The following is a 20,646-nucleotide window of genomic DNA, read 5'->3' as shown; positions in this document are numbered from 1 at the left end:
GATGCATGAATTGGGGGGGGGGCGATGATTAAATTTTTTAGTTAATGTTGCGTTCCATTTACATCCGACGGCGCGTGTACATTGTAAACTATGGCTCGCAATAACGCCGCTGGAATGGATGAAATAATAGTATGTTAAAATGTTAAAAAATAACATCGATATTCTCGGCACTGTATTACGCCACGTTCTAAATCACTCACTGCAAACTGCCAAGTATACCAACGCCGTTAAAAGTGGCCCGAGTTGCTCCAATATACAAGGACGGAGACAACTCAAACACTTCTAGTTATCGACCTGTATCAGTGCTGAGTGCTGTTAATATCTTTTTCAAAAAATTTTTGCAAATCGAACTAACAGATTTTTCGAAAAATACCCTATAAGTTGCCCTCAGCAACACGGCTTTCGGCAGCACCATTCAACATCGAATGCAGTGCAGTCATTTGTCGAAAGAATGAACTCTTTTTTGAATGACAACAAAGTTGTGGCTATGTTGTTTCTCAACTTAAGAAAGGCTTTCTGTACCGTTGACAATTTCATCCTTTTTTACAAGTCAAAACACTGCCCTTTAAAGACAACGGATTTTCGAGCTGTTTTCTAATTACTTTCATCAACGTCATCAGGTAGTCGTAATGAATAATGTATCATCTTCACCACAACGTATACACATGGGCGTGCCCCGAGGGTCTCTAATAGGACCCCTGCTGTTATCTTTATATTTTTCCGACATTCCACGTGCACTAAATTTTGGAGATATGGTGTTGAAGGCCGATGACCTCGCTATAATTATTACAGAAAACAATATCGAGGAAATTGACTTTAAAACGAAATTAGATATAGCAAGCAACTCTCACTGGCTTTCTGCTAACAAGCTGTCTGTTTATGTTGAGAAAACGAAATATACTATATTTTACTCCGTAGTAGACAAGTAGATAAGTAGATATTAACTGTATGAACATTAACGTTGGCAACTCTCTACTGAAACATATACCTTATTTTAATATCTTGGCGTAGTCTTCTATAGGCATCTGCTCGGGCAAAATCACTTATCAGAAGTGGGGCGAAAATGGCATCTGGGTGCTACAAACTGCTGCAGGCACGTGACTTTTTTGACACAAATATATTACGCCTTTTACATTTCTTCATCCACAGCCAACTTTCATACTGTCTAGACTCAAGGGGATGGACCTGCAACAGTTATATCAAGACAATCCGAAAATTACCGAAACGATCATGAATAGTCATAGCTCATTATAAGCCGGATCATGCCAGCAAATCATTATTCAACGGCTTACAGAAACTACCTTTCGATTCACTACGCCTACTAAAAAGAGCAACTGTCGTAAATACAATCGTGAAATACAACCACCCTTTCCATATATCCTTATTTCACACGTCATAACGTCCCACCAGTAATGTAACGCTAGGAGACTTTAATCTGCCACCCAATCACAACGTATATAGAGAACGACAGCTAGCTTTTATTGGTGGAAAAATATGGAATACCTTTCCACACGAAGAACAATATGCTAAAAATTTTACATCTACAGCAAAAAAAAGCATATCGGCACATACATACTGTAAGCTAAAGCTTACTCAACCAGGTGCGCGCATTCGTTTTTATTTTATTATTATTATTTCTTTTTTGATCATCAACGATTTTTTATTTTACGGAGCTATTCTTTGAGATGACTTTTTCTTTTAATTTCTGCACTTGTATTCGTGTATATGTATGTCCCCCTCTGTTACAAATTCGAATTGTATTGCATTGGAGTGTCTGTATGACTGTATTTAATTTTTTGGACACATGACTAGTCTACGGGTACGGGTCCAGACACTGTTGGACGCATCTTTTTGCACTTTGAAACATAAATAAAGAATTTGGGCTTGAATTTGTAGCATGTCCTTTACAGAAGTTTAAGTTTAAAGATGTGGGCAATTTTCTCGCGCAAAATGTAGTAGCTTCGTCGCAGAATATGTATGTTTCCTTTTCTTGACGCTAACGCGTGCTGAATACGGCACGTAAATTGCGATAAATTTTTTTCTGCTACAAAATAACGCCTAGAGTCCACAAGCTTGCCATGTCCATTAAGTTGTGCACTGCGGTATCTGGCAACCACCATGGAATCCACTCGAAGCTTGAATATCTTAACTTTTCAACATAACCGTTTCAACCTACCAATTTTCAACACGTTTTAACCTATCGCACATGCAGCAGCGTTTGTTTGATGGCTAGTTGGAACATGTTTTCAAGGCGGACCACTTATTAACGCAACGCATGAAGGTGGAAATAGAGGCGCTAATCAAGTCGAAATACTTTTAAGCACAACACATAGCGCCTGCTATGTCGCCCTTCATATGTTGCTCTAAAAACTATTCCACATTGAAAACCACATGCGCAAAGAATTCGACCGACTGCAGGCTGTTAGTTTGCACTCGACAGCTTAGAAGCCTTTCTTAACCCTTACTGGAACACTGGCAGTCGGCCACTTATTACCATGCTGCCGGCCTTTTAAAGATAGCTGCCGGAAGCCGAGACCACGACCGCATCCCGACAGCTTCGTTTCCATTGTTTCTTTGGCCGACTCGTTGGCGCGTGTCTCGAAAAGGGAGAGGAGATTGCAGTTTGTGGGCGTGCGTGCGTGACAGGAAGAGAGATGGAGAGAGTGTGCGTTTGTGCGCGCGTGTGTGCGCGCAGACAAATGTAGAGCGGCCTAGTCTTCTAACAGGATTACTCTTCCGGTTAATCCTGTTGGTGCTTTTTCACTGCATTGATATTATTATTTCATCTCTTTTCGAATCATATTTTTGCTCCAACCCATCGCGCACGTCTTACTTTCTTCCTAGTAAACAAAGCTTATTCTTATATACTTGAGCAGGGTGTGTTGCTGGGCAAGTTGGTTTGACATTGTGAACATTGTAGCGCTGGCAGAAGAGAGACGAAGGAAGGTCGAGACACACAGGGCGCTGAACTAACAACTTTAATATAACAGAAGAGCGATCCGCACGTTTTTATACATTAATAAGCCAGTGATTGTAGGACACATGCGCAAATCAAGGAAAAAAGCAACAAAGCCAGAAGAGAAGAAACAGGCGAAGCGCGCGGGCGCATGTTGAACCCACACTGCACAGAAGAAAAAAAAAACACAAAAGGGACTGGCCCATTCTGGTCGCATCGAATCTTTTTAGGCCGTGTTTTTTCGGCTGGCTTTCATCGCTTGAATTTAGGTTGCCAATTCTTCATCAAATCCAAGCACCTTTTCACTTCTTTCTCTTTATGTATGTACCATTTTCACGCCGCCTTCCGAGATTTTCATGTCTTTCCCGTCATTGCCTTTTGCATTTTCTTGTTTTTATCTTTTTAACTCTGTCATCACTAAGCTGCACAGGACTGCCGGCGCGTGCAGATTTCTTTTTTTACCTTGTGTTGTTAATATGTCTTCCCCCTCTCGCCTACATTGCCGCTTTTTGTTTTTGTGTACTCAGGGACGTGCCGATACCTGGCCGACCGGAATGTGTGCTTTTTTTTTGCTTCTGTGTACAGCGGGTTCAATATGCGCCTGCGCTCTTCCCCTGTTTTTTTATAGTTTTATTGGCTTTTTGCCTTGATTTGCACATGTGCCCTACAATCACTGGCTTCTTGGGTACTGCATAAAAACGTGCTGATCGCCCTCCTTTGATAATAAAAGTTCTTAGTTCAGCGCACTGTGCGCCTCGTCCTCCCTTCGTCCTACGTCTGCCATGCTACACTCTTACAAATTTTTTTTAGACAATCTATGGACTAGCTATAGACTTCTGTCTATAAAGTCTAGACTGTCTATCGTCAAATCTTAGACAATAGTCTACAGGCAATAAAAATGCTAAGACAGTCTATAAACAATCTGTGGAACAATGGCCATACACTTTTAGCAGACTTTTGTCTATAGACAGTCCATAGACTACGAATAGACAAAAAGAAATATCTATAGGAAAGCAATAGAGTCTAAAAGAACCCTTTAGACTGCCTATAGTCCATTTTTATAAGGGTGTTCAAAGTATTCTTATATTTTCACGGAATTTATTTTACTTCTACTCCAGACTACTCACAACGTAATTAATTTGTCTGAATCACACTGAAGCGTAATGAAACTTTAACTGCAAACATTTATCATTGTTTTTATCTTCTACTGCTTTTTTGTTCGTTTTCGTATTCTTGTGCACCGTATTTTTTCTTCCACAGTTCAAATTTCTAGAAAATAAAATTTTTTCGCACTCTTTAATTCTCACCTTAGTAATTTAATCCCCCCCCCCCTTCCGCGTAATGTACAGCTGTATTCCGTGGATATTCAAATAAATTAATCGAAAAATTGGAAGGGACACTTAAGCTTCGCCTTAAGGGTATGAAGCGATTAAGTAAATGGGTTAATACCCAAATACTCAGAATTGGTCACTCTCTACTTAACATTCATATATCCCTGGGAGTCCGCCTTGCAATCTTTGCGCCGTGGTGAAGCGGTTAAGCGAATTTCCACTGCGATGGCAGGCGCTGCTATCGGTGGGCTTTGGACGACCCACGTTGCTCTTCCGAAGCAGCCTCTCGCAATCAATCATTAATTGCCACCTGCCACGATGCGCAGTTTGCTCACAATCCCGTAGGCAGGTTGTTTAGTTTGGTTTGGTTTATTGGGGTTTAACGTCCCAATGCAACTCAGGCTTTGAGGGACGCCACAGTGAAGGGCTCCAGAAATTTCGACCACCTGGGGTTCTTTAACGTGCACCGACAACGCACAGTACACGGGCCTCTAGAATTTCGTCTCCATCGAAATTCGGCCGCCGCGGCCGGGGTCGTACTCGCGTCTTTCGGTTCAGCAGCCGAACGCCATAACCATTGAGCCACCGCGGCAGGGCCGTAGGCCCATTGTGATGACGCCATAAGGTTACGTCACTTCAGTGTCCCGCCTACCTCCTAGGCTGCTTCTCTGGGGATTTTTTGTGGATATTTCTCTCAGGGTCAACGACGACGACGCCACATTTTCTGGGACACAATGTGCTTATGCTATCGCGTTGATAGTGGTTATGAGAGCTCTTCTGTTTTCATTGGTTTAAATACCCGATCACTTGAGTTATGCTTAAGTGCGTGTGCGAATCAATAGCGTTTATTATTGGTGGGACATGAGGCAAAAACGTATGTGCGTGCGTATGGCATGTGTTTCACGGAACACTAAAAAATCTTGAAAATAGGTTTCTTTAGTAAAAATATGGCTTTTGCGGCATATAATGTATTACCCCGATGTAATAACCCTTATGCAATACCCCGAAAGGGGCCTTTCAGGGAAATAAATAAATGAAGGAAATGAAATGAAATAAATAGTATCACCAGTGTTGGAGGACACCGGAAAGGTGGTTAACTAATTTCTAGCTAACTTTTAACTATCACTGATAGGCAACTGGTTATAACTAGAGATTTGTAGCCGGTCTTTACTTATAGCCATGTCAGTTTTTCGAATTTCGAAAACGCAACTACCCTAGGCGATGTGCCTCGACAAAATTTAGCTTTTTCGATTAGTTACGTGCCACTGGAAGGGTCACTTTGCCTGCATCTTTTCGAAAGCGCATTTATTTTTCGCACACTGCCGCCAGATTTTGTTGAGCCACAGTGGCGAGGATAATTGCGTTTTCTATATTGTAACAACTGATCTAGATATTACTAACGACCGGCTGCAAATCTGTAATTGCAGCTAAGCGCGTAACTCGAGTGGTTAAAAAATTAATTATTAAAAATGAATAAGCCAGCAATATGATTCACTGGTTTTCTGGTGTCCGTCAACACTGGTAACACTATGAATCAAAAGCCATATTTTTATCCCCAAAAAACCTGTTTCTGAAAATTTTTGAAAGTCTTCGCTGAAAGGCCCGGTATAGTTAGATGCCCCAGGACACCCCAGTGCCTCTTCACAAGCGAGTCGTTAAAACAACACTCAGGGCAAGCCCATCGAGTATTTTTTTTTGTCTTAAGGATCCATTCTGTGGCTGTTAGGGGCGATATTGATGCTTCCTCTACACGAAAATAGGCATTTCTGGTTGGCAAAAAATGATTTTGAGTATGAAGAAATTTTTCTCTGCTACTCGGTTCAAACTCGTGACGTCAATACCGAAGTGACTCCACAATTACTGTTTGAAGTGAATGGTTCCATAGCCTAGCCTGAAGCTTCCCCCATCCCCAGAAAAGTGCCCTGAAGGGACAGCATTATCTGCTTCAAATGTTGTCATATCGTAGCTTTCAAAGGCGCCGTCATCAGTGAGCGTGGCGTCCTTGCTATTTCCATCCGGTAGCGAATCTTTCCAGTTCAACCTCAATTCGTCGTCAGTTCCCCTTTAACCTCGTCTGCAATAAGTAATATTTTAGTTTTTGCCGGACCAGTTCGTACAGCACGCCGAGTAAGCTTCTGGGCAAATAACCTGCTTCGCTTTTCATCTTCAGCGATCCAGATCCCTCCAAGGTGAGGTGAATATCTCGAACTCAGCCCTCCCACTTACAAAAAACGTTTTAGACAGTCTATAGAGTGTCTATAGACTTCTATCAAGAGAGTCTACAGACTTTCTATAGACAAATCATAGAGAACAGTCTATACGCAATACAAATATGCTATATACAGTCTACAGACAATGTATAAATTTATGGCTATACACTGTCAGTAGACTCTTATCTATAGACAGTCTCAAGACTATGAATAGACAAAAATTTATAGGAAGTCAAGAGAGTCAATAAGAACTCTATGGACTGCCTTTAGATGGTTTTTATAAGGGCCGGATCTTAAGATTTCGAGGAGCCTACAAGAGCATTACTACGCGGCTTGGAACGAAAAACCGTCGTGTTTGTATTTATTTAGGGCCCTCAATTTTGCAGGATAACCCGTTAGCACCAATTTCTTGCACTACAAAGAAGGTTGTTCTTTAAGCAATATTTTAACGAGATTTTCGCATGAGAATGCTCGTTTTTTAACATGTTTTTTGAGATCCAAGTCCGCAGACAACGCACCAAAAATAGCGTACATCTTGCGTTTATTCCACAGGGCTTTTTTTCAGTTAGAGGATAATGATCAACTTCATCTAAAGTATACATTTTGACACGGCTTAGTTTGACAATCCCTTCGAAGAGTGCATTTTGGAAGCGAGAGCCGAAAACAGGCGAACTGACAACGCTTCTTATTGCTGCAATCGTAGCAAATGGTCCTCACGCTAACGATGCCCTACTCCAATGCTTTTTTTTTTAATTTCTTAGTGTAAGAACAAAGGCCGCCTGGCCTTAAAGTCCACTCTGCTGTACAGTCTTTGTCAAAAGTAACCAGGGTGCACGTTTTTCGTCTCAGTCGTATATTAAAGCTATTATGCCAGCCCTGAAGCTCTAAATCTCTGTATGGTAAGGAGAAGCCTTGTTCTAACCTTCAAAGAACTTTTTGATTTCTAGGGAAGTTGTGAGGGCTCTGATATATGAATGAGAAGCAAACCATGGAGCCTGGTTACTTTTGGAAAAGAGTGTACTTGTAACAAATGCAAAATAAAGAGTTTTTAACGGAACCTGGTAGCGCATTCTGTAATAATCCATTCCATTTTCATTTCATTTGGCTATGACGCCAGTGCGACGAATGCAAGTGGGAAAGCCAGCGGCCAATCACAGGCAGCCGGTTTGGCCATGGCGCAGCAGCATGCAGTTTGGATTAGCCACACGGACGACGCTGCCCAATTTGGCCGAGAGAAATAAAGAATTTAAAATATCTACCGCTTGTCCTCTCTCTACCTTTAACACGCGTCAATATCAAATACTGGGGAGACCCCTGAGTGTCACGTCTTCTCTGATGCCTTTCATCAATGGGAGCAGCGACCAATGGCAGCTAGAGGACCACAGAGAATGGGAAGAAAAGGTATCTTTGCAGAAAACGGCCGTTGGTGTTTTGATATTGTTTATGAAAAGACCGAGCCGTTAATATAGAGTTTCGTGCCCCACTCAAAAACTAGCGCGTATAATGAACTTTGTTTCGCAGCAAGCAAGTTCCCCCAAAGAACCGAGTTACTTGTGCACTAATTTCAGTCAGAAAATATCCCCTGATATTTACTCCCGAATTCCTGTAAAAAAAAAGAACATAACGAAGGGCCGTATGCATTTTTTTAGACAGGAAGCGCATGCCAACCATTTTTTAACGCGGTTACGGACGCGATCACAAGAAAAAGAAGGCAGGACGCAGCACACTTCCTCAAACTGTAGCATTTATTAATGCCAAAGCATTACTCGGCTATATTCGCGGTTTCGTGTCAGACGAAAGTGGACGGAAAAGATGTCCGCAGGCTTTGCGTAGTTCGATAAAAAGTTAGGCGTAAAAAAATGGTTGTATGAGACAGAGGATGACAAAATGTCGCTGCGCGCTTCCTTTGGTTGGTGTAGAGTCATCGGTTAATTAATTAGAGGCCAAAAAGTCGATTAGCCGTCGAAATCGCCACGGGCGTCGATAAAGTGGGTGGACGTCAAAACATCTTTCAGCCTTGAAACTATAGGAAAATACGCAAGAAAGCCGGACGAAGGTTTGAAATGGATTAAAAGTTAATTAATGAATGTTAAGTAATCAAACAAGAAGCTATGGCCGACGTGTATTAATTAGAGACGAAAAGTCAAATTATCCGACAAAATAGCCACGCGCATCGAAGTCGTGGGAAGACGTCAAAACAGCCTCGGACGCCTAAATAGAAAAAGCGAAATAGAAGTTTTGTTAAGAAAGAGTAAATCAGGTTAAAAAAGTGTTAACTGATGTAAAAGTAAAAAAATAAATGACAGATGCGACAAGTACGGAAAAGGCGTCAGTCAATGCATTCGCATACCTGAAACGCGGGTCGCCGCAGTGATATGTAACGTTTTTTTTTTCCATCCTCATTCTGAACTAGGCAGCGCTGACGCGTGACGAGGAATCGAGTTTCGTAGCCGTCCCCGCCTGCGCCCCGAAGCGCATGTGCGTCGCGAACGTAGTGTTGCCAGACCGCCGACATTGCTTCCCTTCCCGACATAGATATCGTCGCCGACATCGGCGCGTGAATGATGCAACAGCTCGCTGGTGTGACTCACCCAGCGCCTTCCTGCATCCCAGCGATATCAAGCCGGCGCGGGCGCGACGTCGGGAACGAGAAGATAGCGGACGAGGAGCAAAGAACAAAGGACGGGACGTGAACAATGTGCGGATGTTTTGAGTTGCCGAGGAACGGACGCAAATGGTCGGGAATTGTTTGGAATGTGCAGCAGGCTAACGCGAGGATATAATTGACATGATTCTTTTCTGCATAGAGATTTTCACAATTTTCTCTCGGTTTTTGTTGGAAAACAACTCGCTTCAGTCAGGAGTGCTGCATTGGGTGCAAGGACGCACCTCCCTCTGAAGTACTGGCACTCCCAGCCTACTAATCATGAGCCGTTATTCGGTACCGCGTAATGTATTATCCTGAAATCTTGAAAAAAATTCAGGGGGCCACTATGGCTCTCTAAAGTGCTGCAAGCCGAAAGCCTTTCCTGGCGCACTGTTTGGCATTGACTGCGAGACTGTTTATGCTGTACTAGGGCTTTATTTGACTACACACTTTGACTACACATTACAACTGCACACTTTGACTTCCGACTTTGACTGCTTCCTTAACACGACCCTTTCTCTGCTTTGATGAGGTCGGTTGTGTCCATGGCTCTGTTCGCAGTAATGAGGTATGTCACCCACGGACGCCTTACGACCCCTGTCGGTGCGGACGACAATTATTTTATTACTTGTCGTGTACCCCAAAAGGGGGCGTCAGGCATCCGTGGGTGACCTCATTACTTCCAACTCGCGCACTGTGACGTCATAACCATGTCGACCAACCGAAAAGCGTGACACCTCTGATGACAACCTTCTGCTTCTGTCGACAACGATGAGGCATTAAAGGCTTTCGCCTTAAAAAAGCGACCTTGACCGCAGTGCCCCATCCTTTACATATTCCTGCGCGGGGCAGGAGAAAATGGTGGAGTAGACATCTGCAGGGTTAGAATGGCTGTGTCAGCAAAAGAGGGACGGATAATCGCTTTAAAACCAAACTCGTTTCTTAAGACTTAGGATGTTATATGAGAATGTGCAGAGCATGGAAGGACGTATACTGTCGCTTCTTTGTTCGGCCCCGTCTATCTTTCGTCTCACTCCGAATGGCCCCGCTCGTAGCCTGGTATTTTCGAAGCGGGCATGTAGGCGGCTTATGTTCTGGCGTGCTTCTCGCTCGTCGCTCGCATGAAGCTAAGACTTGGAGTGTTGAGAGGTTCAGAGTTCGAATGCGGGCGGGCCCCCGTGATCGCGTGGTTAATACGCAAGAGCTTCATATGTCGTAATCCGCGGGGTCCGCGTGTCTTTGGGTTATGACTGGATGAATGTACAGCTGACACCTGCGTAGTCTAGTACTGCGGGTTGTGTGAATGTTTTGGTTAAGCACTATGAATCCTTTACCATACACAAAGCTATTTTTTTTCCAACACGCAAGCTTTGATAGAAGTCACATTTTAAACAGTGGGTTAAATGAGGCTTCTTTCCCCTGTCCGGGACTGTTGCAGATTTTTATTCATGTATAAGGCGGATAAAATTGTGGAAGCTCTTTACATCCAGCTGGCGCTTGCTTTTGCTCTCCCTAGCTGCCGCTTTTACGGACCCGGCTTGGCTGCTTCTCACTGTCCACAACAAAGGCTACTACTAGTAACGTGTCATAAATAGTCACGTCCTTTTGTTCATGTTCCATCAGAAAAAAAAATTCCCGCCGCGGTGGCTCAGAGGTTATGGCACTCGGCTGCTGACCCAAAAGACGCGTGTTCGATCCTGGCCGCGGCGGCCGAATTTCGATGGAGGCGAAATTCTAGAGGCCCGTGTACTGTGCGATGTCAGTGCATGTTAAAGAACCCCAGGTGGTCGAAATTTCCGGAGTCCTTCACTACTGCGTCCCTCATAACCTGAGTTCCTTTGGGATGTTCAACACCAATAAACTAAAACTTTCAGAAAATTGGCTTAATGCTGTGCTCTAGCAATTCTCTAACTGAAAATGAATAATGGCAAATTCTAATCAGCGATCTGGAGCAAGAACCCGGAGAGCTGTTTCAATGGGCGATTCGTATTTAGATCTTAGTTCCAGTTGCACCGCGACGGTATGCTCCCTACAGTACCTGGACATGCTGATCCTTAGCGCATTCGGAGAGCGCTCCGGATAGCGGTTGGGAATTCGCCGGGCCAGAAATGCTAATACTTCTACAATCGGGAGCGTAAAATCTCGCGCATTATCTTTTTTTCTTTTATTAGCGCCTAGAAAGCCATCCTCAGTGTACTGATGATGCGCCAAATTCATATGGCTGGAGTGCAACGCGAACTTGGCTTGACAAAAAAAAAAGAAGACAAGCACACCTTTTAATGTATGCACACCACAAGCGGTAAATGTGGCGCACACAGCGCATGCTGTGGCACAAAATTGGCGATGGACGAGGACGAACTTAGTGAGCCATTACACAACTAGAAATGCCGAGACTGTATACAGGTGGCGCGAGCGGCGCTTCTAAGAGAAACAATATGATGTTGAAGTCCCAGAACCCCAGACTCAAATGTGCATATGTGGACTTTCTGCACTGCGCCAGGCAAGGCATCAATGCTCGTAATAAAGCGTCCGCACCAACACACAGAATTCTATTCGAAGCAATTAGCTGTAGTAACTTCGCTTCTTTGCATATTAACCCGAAGCCCTGCAAACCCGGCCATTTTATGATAGCCGGCGAGTTTTATTTTCCGTTTACGCAATATTATACACGGCATAGATCCTTCATTAATTTCCTGACGAACAAATCGTACAAGAAAGTAGCGATGCTAATGAGACAGTTATTTTATTTTGAAGCCCTATGAAGCTCGAGTTACAAAGATATACTTGTTGAAAACTTTCTGGGCGCTACCCCGGAGACAATTTTTTTGTTCCTTCAGTTTATTTGTGTGCCGCAACACGCTACCACGAGCCCGCTTTATAAAGCATTGTTGCTAGTCACTTTCCACCGCGCGTGCGTTTGTACTTATGGTTGCCATTGGGAAAGGGAGGTTGGGAAAATAACAGGTACATCATTTTTCTAGCGCTGAGCTAATCTACTTCCTTTTGGAATTTCACGTTCAACACATGTGCATTGAGCATGATATCTCTAAGTACCAAAAATACACGGTGACAGTGCGATGTCCACAGATATTCGCTCAGGTATCTTGCTTCGTTATCGATCAGCTGAGTGGGTCGGTGAAAAACGCTGCGCTCCATCGGCGGGATATTGAGCGAGCTTGAGATAGCATTGTCAGCATGCTGTATACGTGATTCTTCCTCGTACTTTGAGCCCTTTATGGACAAAATGCCTATAACTCACTCGGTTTCATGGAATGAAACATTCCCTCTCTTTTGCTCAAAGGGTTCGTTGCTAGTGCCAAAATGTTCCTTTTGCACCACTTCAGGGAACAGTGTTGTTTGTGTTTATTTATGGTTTTCCTGCAGTTATTCACGCACTTCCTTTTGTATTAAGTATTATTAGGAGTGTCTGGAAACGTTAGACGTATCTATGAAGTCTCCTTAAACCAATTTCTTCCATCGATGTTTATGCAGTAAAAAAAAACTCTCTCAATGATATTCTTATAAACACAATCAGTTCCTACTCCCCTCGAAAGTGACACCATGAAGGCCTACACACAAATACTGCCGAAAAAAAAATTCTTCACTCATTTTCGCTCACTTATGAATAGCATCGTTTCTCGACGTTTTTCTTCTTACTCAAGTTTAAAAGCTACAAACGATCTCGTTGTAAATGCCTCCAACGTTATTAATCATATGTTTAGGTTTTTTGCTGCATCTTCACTACTGTTTGTTTCAATCTTTTGCTCATATGCGAACAGCTGAATTTTGCTGTGAAGCCATTTGTTTTACTCACGTTGGTTCACTTTTCTTTCACAACGAATCTTCATTGACACATAACAAACAAGCTAAAAATTGCTCTACGACCCAATACGTAGACACCCTGTAGTCAAGTAGCTAATTCTGCAGCGCATGAATTTCAAAGTCAGTATAATCAAATGTGCAAAGTACTTGAAATGTTACGTTGTTGTAAGTAGGAAAGAGCGAAGCAAAAATCGGTTATGGGAAGTTACTTACAACCGCTCACATTGGTGTCGGTACTTAAGTTGTTCTCAGGACATCTTAATGTACCGCCAACACAAGAAGCCACGTCCCCACACACAAAACACGGCAACGAATCTCGTAGAACTACATAGCTTATAAATCACACGAAATGAACTTACCTCGAGCACGGGTAGCAGCAGCAGTAGTGTCACTACAGTCACCGCAATAAGAACGCAGACTGGGAGAACAATCTTGAGAATCTTCGTGAAAATCCGTCGGCGATTATCCGCTTCTTGTGGCGGCTGCTTCAGCTGAGACGGCGCATCGTCGAGGTCCAAATCCTCGAACGCATTGGCCGACGCGTCAACTGGTGCGTAATGAACGTACGGCGGGGGACGGTCGTCATCCATTGTAGGGCAAGGATCTCGCAGCGTTCGTAAACAGGAAATGCTCTGCGACGTACGATGCTCAGGTGCCGCACAACGCTTGACGCGAGTAAAAATAGCACCTAGTAACGAAGGAGACCTGCTAAGCCTAAGCGCTAAGCGTCCTCACACCGGGGAGGTACAGGCTGGTCTGGCAATCCGAAACTATACACGGAACCCTACACCTTGTAAAAAATGAAAGTCAGAACAGGTCACTAAGCGATTCAGCGGGCGTGTACCGCGAAGATACGCACAGGCTCCGTCCTGAATATACCCTGGAAAACGGGCTTCACTTAGCGATGTCTCATTTCCCAGCGCGCAGCGCAGGGCGACTTGAAGTGCTTCAGTTTGACCTCTTCGACGACAGCTATGAAAGAAGAACTCGCAAAACAACGTTCGCCCTTCGTCAGCGGACGATCGGCTGAGTGGGCGAACACCGCTTACAGAGAGAGGGGCATGCGTCGATGAGGGGGAGAGGGAGTTTGTGATAACGTGGCGCGAGCGAAGCGCGGCTAACAGGGAGGCACGTAGGCAACATACGCCTCCTCGCCAACCGGCGAGGAAAATGCCTCGTCGCCGCTTTTAATCAGAGCGGCTGGCTACTGACATTAAGCGTACGTCTGTGTTTTGATGTGCTGAAGTGTGATATTGAACAGTTTTTTCACCTTCGCTTCGTAAGGGAGAGTCCATATGGTAAATCTGTAAGAAAGCGATGACGATGTAGTTCTAGATGACTTCACGAAGGCCGATAAATTATTCCAGCGTGTTTTTCCTCTCGTCTAACAGCTGCTATAAAAAGTGAGCGAGAAGTCTGATATCTTACATAGAATTTTAAAGTAGTCAGACCGTGATCAAGACAGGATCGGATTTTTCGTTGTGTAGATATTTATTTATTTCATTTATTGGTTTTGTTTTTCCAGTACAGAGACTGCAAACAAGGGAGAGCAAGCTAAAGCCGCCTAGTTGCGCCTGACAGAGGCCTGCCCTCCCCATGTAAAAAAACAAAAAGCAAAGTGGCACTTGGCAATGGTACAAAATTTCCATAAGTAACAGAAACTAGAAAAGCAGCGGATATATTGACAACGAAACAGAGATCAGTCATGCATAGAGCTAAGCACAACAAAACTAAGAGCAAAACATAACAAAGACAAAAACTGATTAGGTAAAAACTCACCACAATTAGCTATAACAAAAATATTCATGAACAGTTTTCCTAAATCTGACCTCGGACATATTTTGTAGTGACAATTCTGTTAAGTATGGATAGGTGTTTAATGTATGAGGAATTATGTGAGTTAGTTTTGGAACCCATAGTTTGTACGGGATTTTGATGCATGGTATTGAGGGTGCCTAAGACTGTATGCTGTTTGGGCAATTAAATATGTGCTCTCGAAAGTCTGCCAGTTTCCTTTCATAAGGTTTCTGATATAAACAGCAAGCTTTTTGTGGTAAGCGGCCGTGATGGTTAGCAGTCTATGGTTGAGGAAGGAAGGACCCGTGCTCTCACTGTTATGTAAATTATCAATCGCTCGTACAGCTCTTTTTTGTAAAGTAAGTACTTTCACAAGATTGGTTGAGGTAGTCGTTCCCCAGATCAACAAACAATATTGTACATGCGAAAAGACTAGAGAGAAATGAATTTGTAGTTTGAATTTTCAAGGCAGTATATTGTGCGAAATTTATTTAGGATACCAACAGAGCGAGCCATTTTAGTGCAAACGTAGTTTGCATGATATGTCCAGGGTAAATGTTCTTCAAAAATGACTCCAAGGAACATTGTAGAGCTGACACGAGTTATAGGAGCTTGTTCGAAGTGAATTTGGAAGTTTTTCGGAACTTCCTTATTTTTGGCTCTAAACAGTATGTACTTTGTTTTCCTGACATTAAGTTCTAACCTATTTGATTTTAACCAAACAAACAATTGGGATAGCCAACTATTGGAGGCTGCTTGCAAAATATTACTATCTTGCCCTGAAAAAAACACGTTAGTATCGTCTGCATAGATTATAATGTTATTATTATATAATAGATGGAAGAAAGTAAAAAACAGCAAACTATTAAGCGATAAAATCCGGCTCCAGGAGTCTGACTACTGAAAGAGCATAGAAAATCAGAAGTGTAGATTTCAATTCCCTTTCTTTGTTGAAAATTCCTTCATTTTGCTTGCGAAACTCGCCGATTTTACTTTGTAGTGCTCGAGTTAGTAACAGCTATTTCTTGCTGATTCTATCAAAGGTTTGTTTACATGCTTAACTACATGATATTAGTCTATGAATCAACGTGTTGTTGAAAAATTAACTCAATTGAACTGTAACAAATCATTTGACGCAAATCACAACTGTCGCACTAGCCTGTCGTACTTCTTACGTTCTAAGCAGCTTGTGAAACTAAACTTCACCAATTCACGTGTGTTTCATGATAGAGGGGCGCACTCAAAAAAAAGAATGAACACCCTTTCTCTGCGTGGGCGCTACAGAAACAAGTAAAATATTCTTTGGAGCCGTGAGTTTAACTACAACTGGAATGTGAACACCTCTCTGCAAATACATGTCCCAGAAAGATTGTAGAGGAAATTTCACGCAAGCTGCGATGAAATGAGACACATAAACGCAGGCACCAGGACCCTACATACAAGGTGAATTGAATTAAAGCTGCACCCATGTTTTCCGATTTCACGTTAAAATTTGCAGAATGCGGCTGACGTCTGCAGCGCTCTTCTCGATATTTGCTCTTTCGTAGGCTTGAATTTCCGCTTGCAATTCAGTTGTTGTAAGGTCGCGGTGTTGGCGATTATCTTTTTGTTTCTTTTTATATGTTATTGTTTGTATTTATTTTCGTTTGTTTGGTGATTTCTTTCTCCTGCTTTTCGCGGCGCCCGCAAGGCACCGCCGCTACAGTACTGCGAGGGGCCAAGAAACAAGAGGCCACTTTGCGCATGGCCTCCGAGACTATCTGCCCTTTATCGAGTCATCTCAGAGGGCATGCTTTGGTCTGCGCGCATGGTTTGACTGGGCCGTAATGACCCGTCGCCTCCGCCGTTGTGTGGATGCTGCGGCCGAGCCACGAGAGAGGCGCGTGAGAATCTCGAAACGCATACCTGAAACTCTACGCTGGTTTTGCCGAAGCGTGAGAAGCGAAAGACGACACTAAAGAGCCGGCAAGCGGCCTTTCTCTTTGCTGACGCCCGGCAGAGAATCTGTTCACAGTGAAGGGATGTGGATGAGAGGGGGACAGACTCGGACGCTCGTACGGGATGAGGATGTTAGCTTTGTTTCTCTTTCATTTTTGTGTTCACTGAAATGGACAATGGGTTCGGAGCTATTTCAAACTTTTTCTTTATGTACTTCTTTGTTTACACCGCTATTCGGAACAAATTGCGCCCTGCAACACGAAATGGTTCTCGCGAGTCATTCCTGCCGCGAACCTCACGTGACTATAACCAACTTCCCGCAGAAGCTGCTGGCATTCAAAATGATGAGCAGTTCCGCGTAGCACTAGATAACATTGTATTTTCATGTGCTGTTTAACATTCATGTAACCAACTAACTGCAATTTTCTCTCCGTTTTTGTACATTTACCCTTCCCCTCTCTCTAATGCCACTGGGCCTGGGGGTGATGTAAATAAATAAATTAATGAACTGCGTACAATTGCGGCCTATTCGGAACTTGTGGCCTCTTGAATTAGAGGGATTGATCGCTTGTAATATATTCCGCACGGGTGAGAAGAAGTTGCCGCCTTGAATGCTTCCTTCATTTAGCCTCAGCACCACTCAAATGTTTAATCAGTCTCATCCATTTAGATGTGAGTGGTGACACCGTGCTCTGCAGGTATCCTAGTGACGCCCAGTCTACCAGCTGTTACGTTATTAAGAACGGCAGGGTGCATTTTCCTCTGCGTGATATTACGTTCAGTATGCACCAATTAGTCTGCAAAAGCGTTCTCGCAAGAACGCTTCCGTGTGTAAGATGTACTTGATTGCTAAGGTGGCGGATTGTCTGGGTTAATCCGCACTTGTTATTCCAATTTGGCCTCGTGCATAATCAGCAAATACATCATTCACCTCCAACACCCTTCAAGATAGTCTACTCTGTCTCCCTCAACGCCGAATCGTCACAGCATTTTGGGTGGCCTAGCAGCCTTTCGAAAGACGGGAAACATTCATAAATTCATCTTCATTTGAGGCATATACAAGGAGGGCATGCAAGTTTTAAATATGGTGTTCTGTGCACTGCCTACCGAGATCCAAAGGCAGTCGGAGCTCTGCCGTCGTGACGATAGAAAAGCGATCCTGCGCCGTTGCCTGTAGTGAGCTGCACCGTCACAGGCGGCGTTGGTACATGTGTAACTATTCATACAACGCCCAACTTACGAGCACAAAAATGCCATTATATTGCTGCCACTGTAAAAATTTTAGTATCTTATAACATCACTCTGCAGCAACGCTTCCGTTGCGTCAACTTGAATGCCTGGACCATGGGAAGCTACTAGGCATTAAACGCGCTGCTGCATCGCCAGTAGCTCGAGAAAGCGGTCACCTGGAGATGAGCGTGGAAGAACAGAGAAGACCTCTACACCGGAGCGGTCGCTCTACAAATTGAGCTAACCGGGACAGCAAGCTTATGGTAGGGCGAGAGCGAATTGATCAATAACTCGAAGTGGGAGTAGTGTTGACCAAATGTTTTTTAGGGGAATCCCCCAAGGTGGAGTAGATTTGGAACAAGAGAGTAATTACTCCTTTGTAGCCATACGCCTACAAAGAAAAGCTATACAGCTTTCTCAGAAACTTCGCAGTTAAAGAAAAATTCGTCCTGGTCTAGGGTCAAGACCAGGACGAATTTTTCTTTGACTGCGAAGTTTCTGAGTTTCCTTTGTAGCCGTATGGCTGCGCTCGGGTTGATGCCAATGAGTAATTACTCCCTTATTACAAATCTACTCCACCTTGGGGGATTCCCCTAAACATTTGACCAGAGAAGACCTCTACCATGTCTCTTCAGTTAATCCTCTCCTTCGGCAGTAGCGGCCACCGTGTCCCCACAAACTTCTTAATCTCATCCGCCCACCAAATTTTCTGCCACCCGCTGGTACGCTTTCCTTCTGTAGGAATACACTCCCGTATCCTTCAGGACCAGCGGTTATTTTGCATTCGCATCACATGCCCTGCCCAAGCCCATTTCTTCCTCTTGATTCCGACTAGATCATTAATTTTTGGTCGTCATACGTAGTGCGAAAGGAGGAGGACGAAAACAGAACCGAATTTTACAATGTTATTCGCTCATGCTTACAAATTAAGTCTCAAATTATATCAGGACTTAAATACTGTCTGAAATCTATTTTCTCTGCTAATTGCTGACGACCTGAGTGTGGGTGTTTGTGGGTGTTATTCCCACCCGCCTGGCCGCCACTCCATAATGACCTATAGTGGAACGACTTTATGTCGCCGCTGTGCTTGGCCACTAGCTCTCTCTGGTCCTGCGAGTCGCGGTCATCGAAGCCGGCGCTCTGCTTCAGAATTGCGACATCCTAGATGACGAAAGTCCCATCCCATAAACGTTCGTCCCTAGCGTGGTCGTGAAAAAATTCTTCATCAACTCACTGATACTGCTTATCTGGCTTGGTCTCACGTTAGTATTATACATGCACATGGTCGGATGTCATAAATGTATTATGTACACAAAGGCAGTTTCGACCCAAATATTTTTGGAAGGAACTCAATTTCTAAATGCCGGCATTTCACCTTCGTGAAAGATGTTACAACGGCCTACGCTCATGGCTTGTTTCAAATCTGAGACGCTGCGAATCGTGCTTTGCTTGTAGTGTGGCATCGGGGACAAGGAGACACCTGGTTTCACCAGAGGATCTATTGACTATGTTGGCGCTCCATTTCTTTCTTAATAACTTCTGAAGTAAAGTACGTTGCGACAATTGTGTGCCACTAATTTGCAACCTTTTTTGAGGCGAACTCCCAGAGAAAAGGCGAGCCTACCGCCTGCAGAGACTGCCGCCTGTTCCTTGCCCATGCATGCAGCCGATGACTTCTACTCTGTGCTTGCACTGCATACAAAAGTACATTCACCCCTGTGACGTCCGCCTTCAGTGAGCTTTCAGAACTTAAATAGACACCACGTTGTCAGTTGAAAATAAACACTGCTTGAAGAGCAGGAAACACTAACTCGGAAGCATGAAAGGCAGCCGCACACATTTCGTAAACGTTGACGGCGCTGCTCTGCTTGCTGAAAACAACAAAAAAGAAAGAAAACAAATACAAGCTCCTGGACCTCGCGTCTTAAAAGATAAGCAAATCGCCCCTGTGTGTCGCAGACACAAAAGTCCGCCGCACTTATCGCCCATGCCGACCGGAGTTCTCGTATTCCCTTTGAGTATTCCACACGGTGAAGCAGCAGTTTGCTCTTGAAAGGAATAAATAAAGAGAATTTGAAATGAGCATCCTCGGTAGGTTGCTTTTCAATGTTCGTAAATTGCTAGATTGATTACAGGCAAAGGCGCTTCAACAAGAAATAAAACAGCTTAATTTGAAATACTTCTTGAAGATAACATTGCGCCTCTTAGAATTGTTTGTAATGACACTTTTCTTAAAATAAATGTCAAACCACCCTACAGCTCCCCCCCCAAAAAACTAAACTACGCTAAAAAAATAAACAAAAACAATGTGGAAAGTAGCCTGCAGGTGCTTCTAAGGGTTATGCGTTATAATAAAATAAAAGTGAAGAAAAGTTCGGAAAGGACAAGAAAGACTCCTTTACAGCATGGAGGTTGGACGAAAAGACGGGCACAGAGCTATGATGCCAACTGAATCTTGGGCGTCATGTTAAATGTCATTTCGAAGACCCGTTTGACGATGTTCTTATTCACTCAAATAAACTGCGATGTCCTGGACCAAAATAAAATGGAATTCTGTTCCTAACAAGCCGAAGGCTGACTAATGGTATCCGCTTATCATAGGCTATTGATCGAGTGAAATACCTAAGGGCTTGCTCAGAATAGGTGTAGAGTGCAATAAAACAGTAGCTAGATTATGCGATTGTTTTGTTCGGAGCCCGACGCACTAAGTAGCAA

General features: G+C 43.6%; 1 protein-coding gene across 1 annotated transcript in view; it reads right to left on the bottom strand.

Annotated features, from left to right (window-relative positions):
- Window positions 1-13,995, bottom strand: part of LOC149328528 (tenascin-X-like) — a 53,531-nt gene extending 39,536 nt beyond the window's left edge. Inside the window, exon 1 of the mRNA XM_089562161.1 lies at window positions 13,326-13,995. Within this exon, the coding sequence (XP_089418287.1) occupies window positions 13,326-13,556 (231 nt within the window). The 5' untranslated portion in view covers window positions 13,557-13,995. The remainder of the gene's footprint in view (window positions 1-13,325) is intronic.
- Between the last annotated feature and the right edge of the window lie 6,651 nt (window positions 13,996-20,646).

Source organism: Amblyomma mixtum, chromosome 9 (genome assembly GCF_055824585.1).
Source record: "Amblyomma mixtum isolate Tamu chromosome 9, ASM5582458v1, whole genome shotgun sequence".
Classification (NCBI taxonomy): Eukaryota; Metazoa; Arthropoda; class Arachnida; order Ixodida; family Ixodidae; genus Amblyomma; species Amblyomma mixtum.
This window is presented reverse-complemented; position numbering and strand designations above follow the sequence as displayed.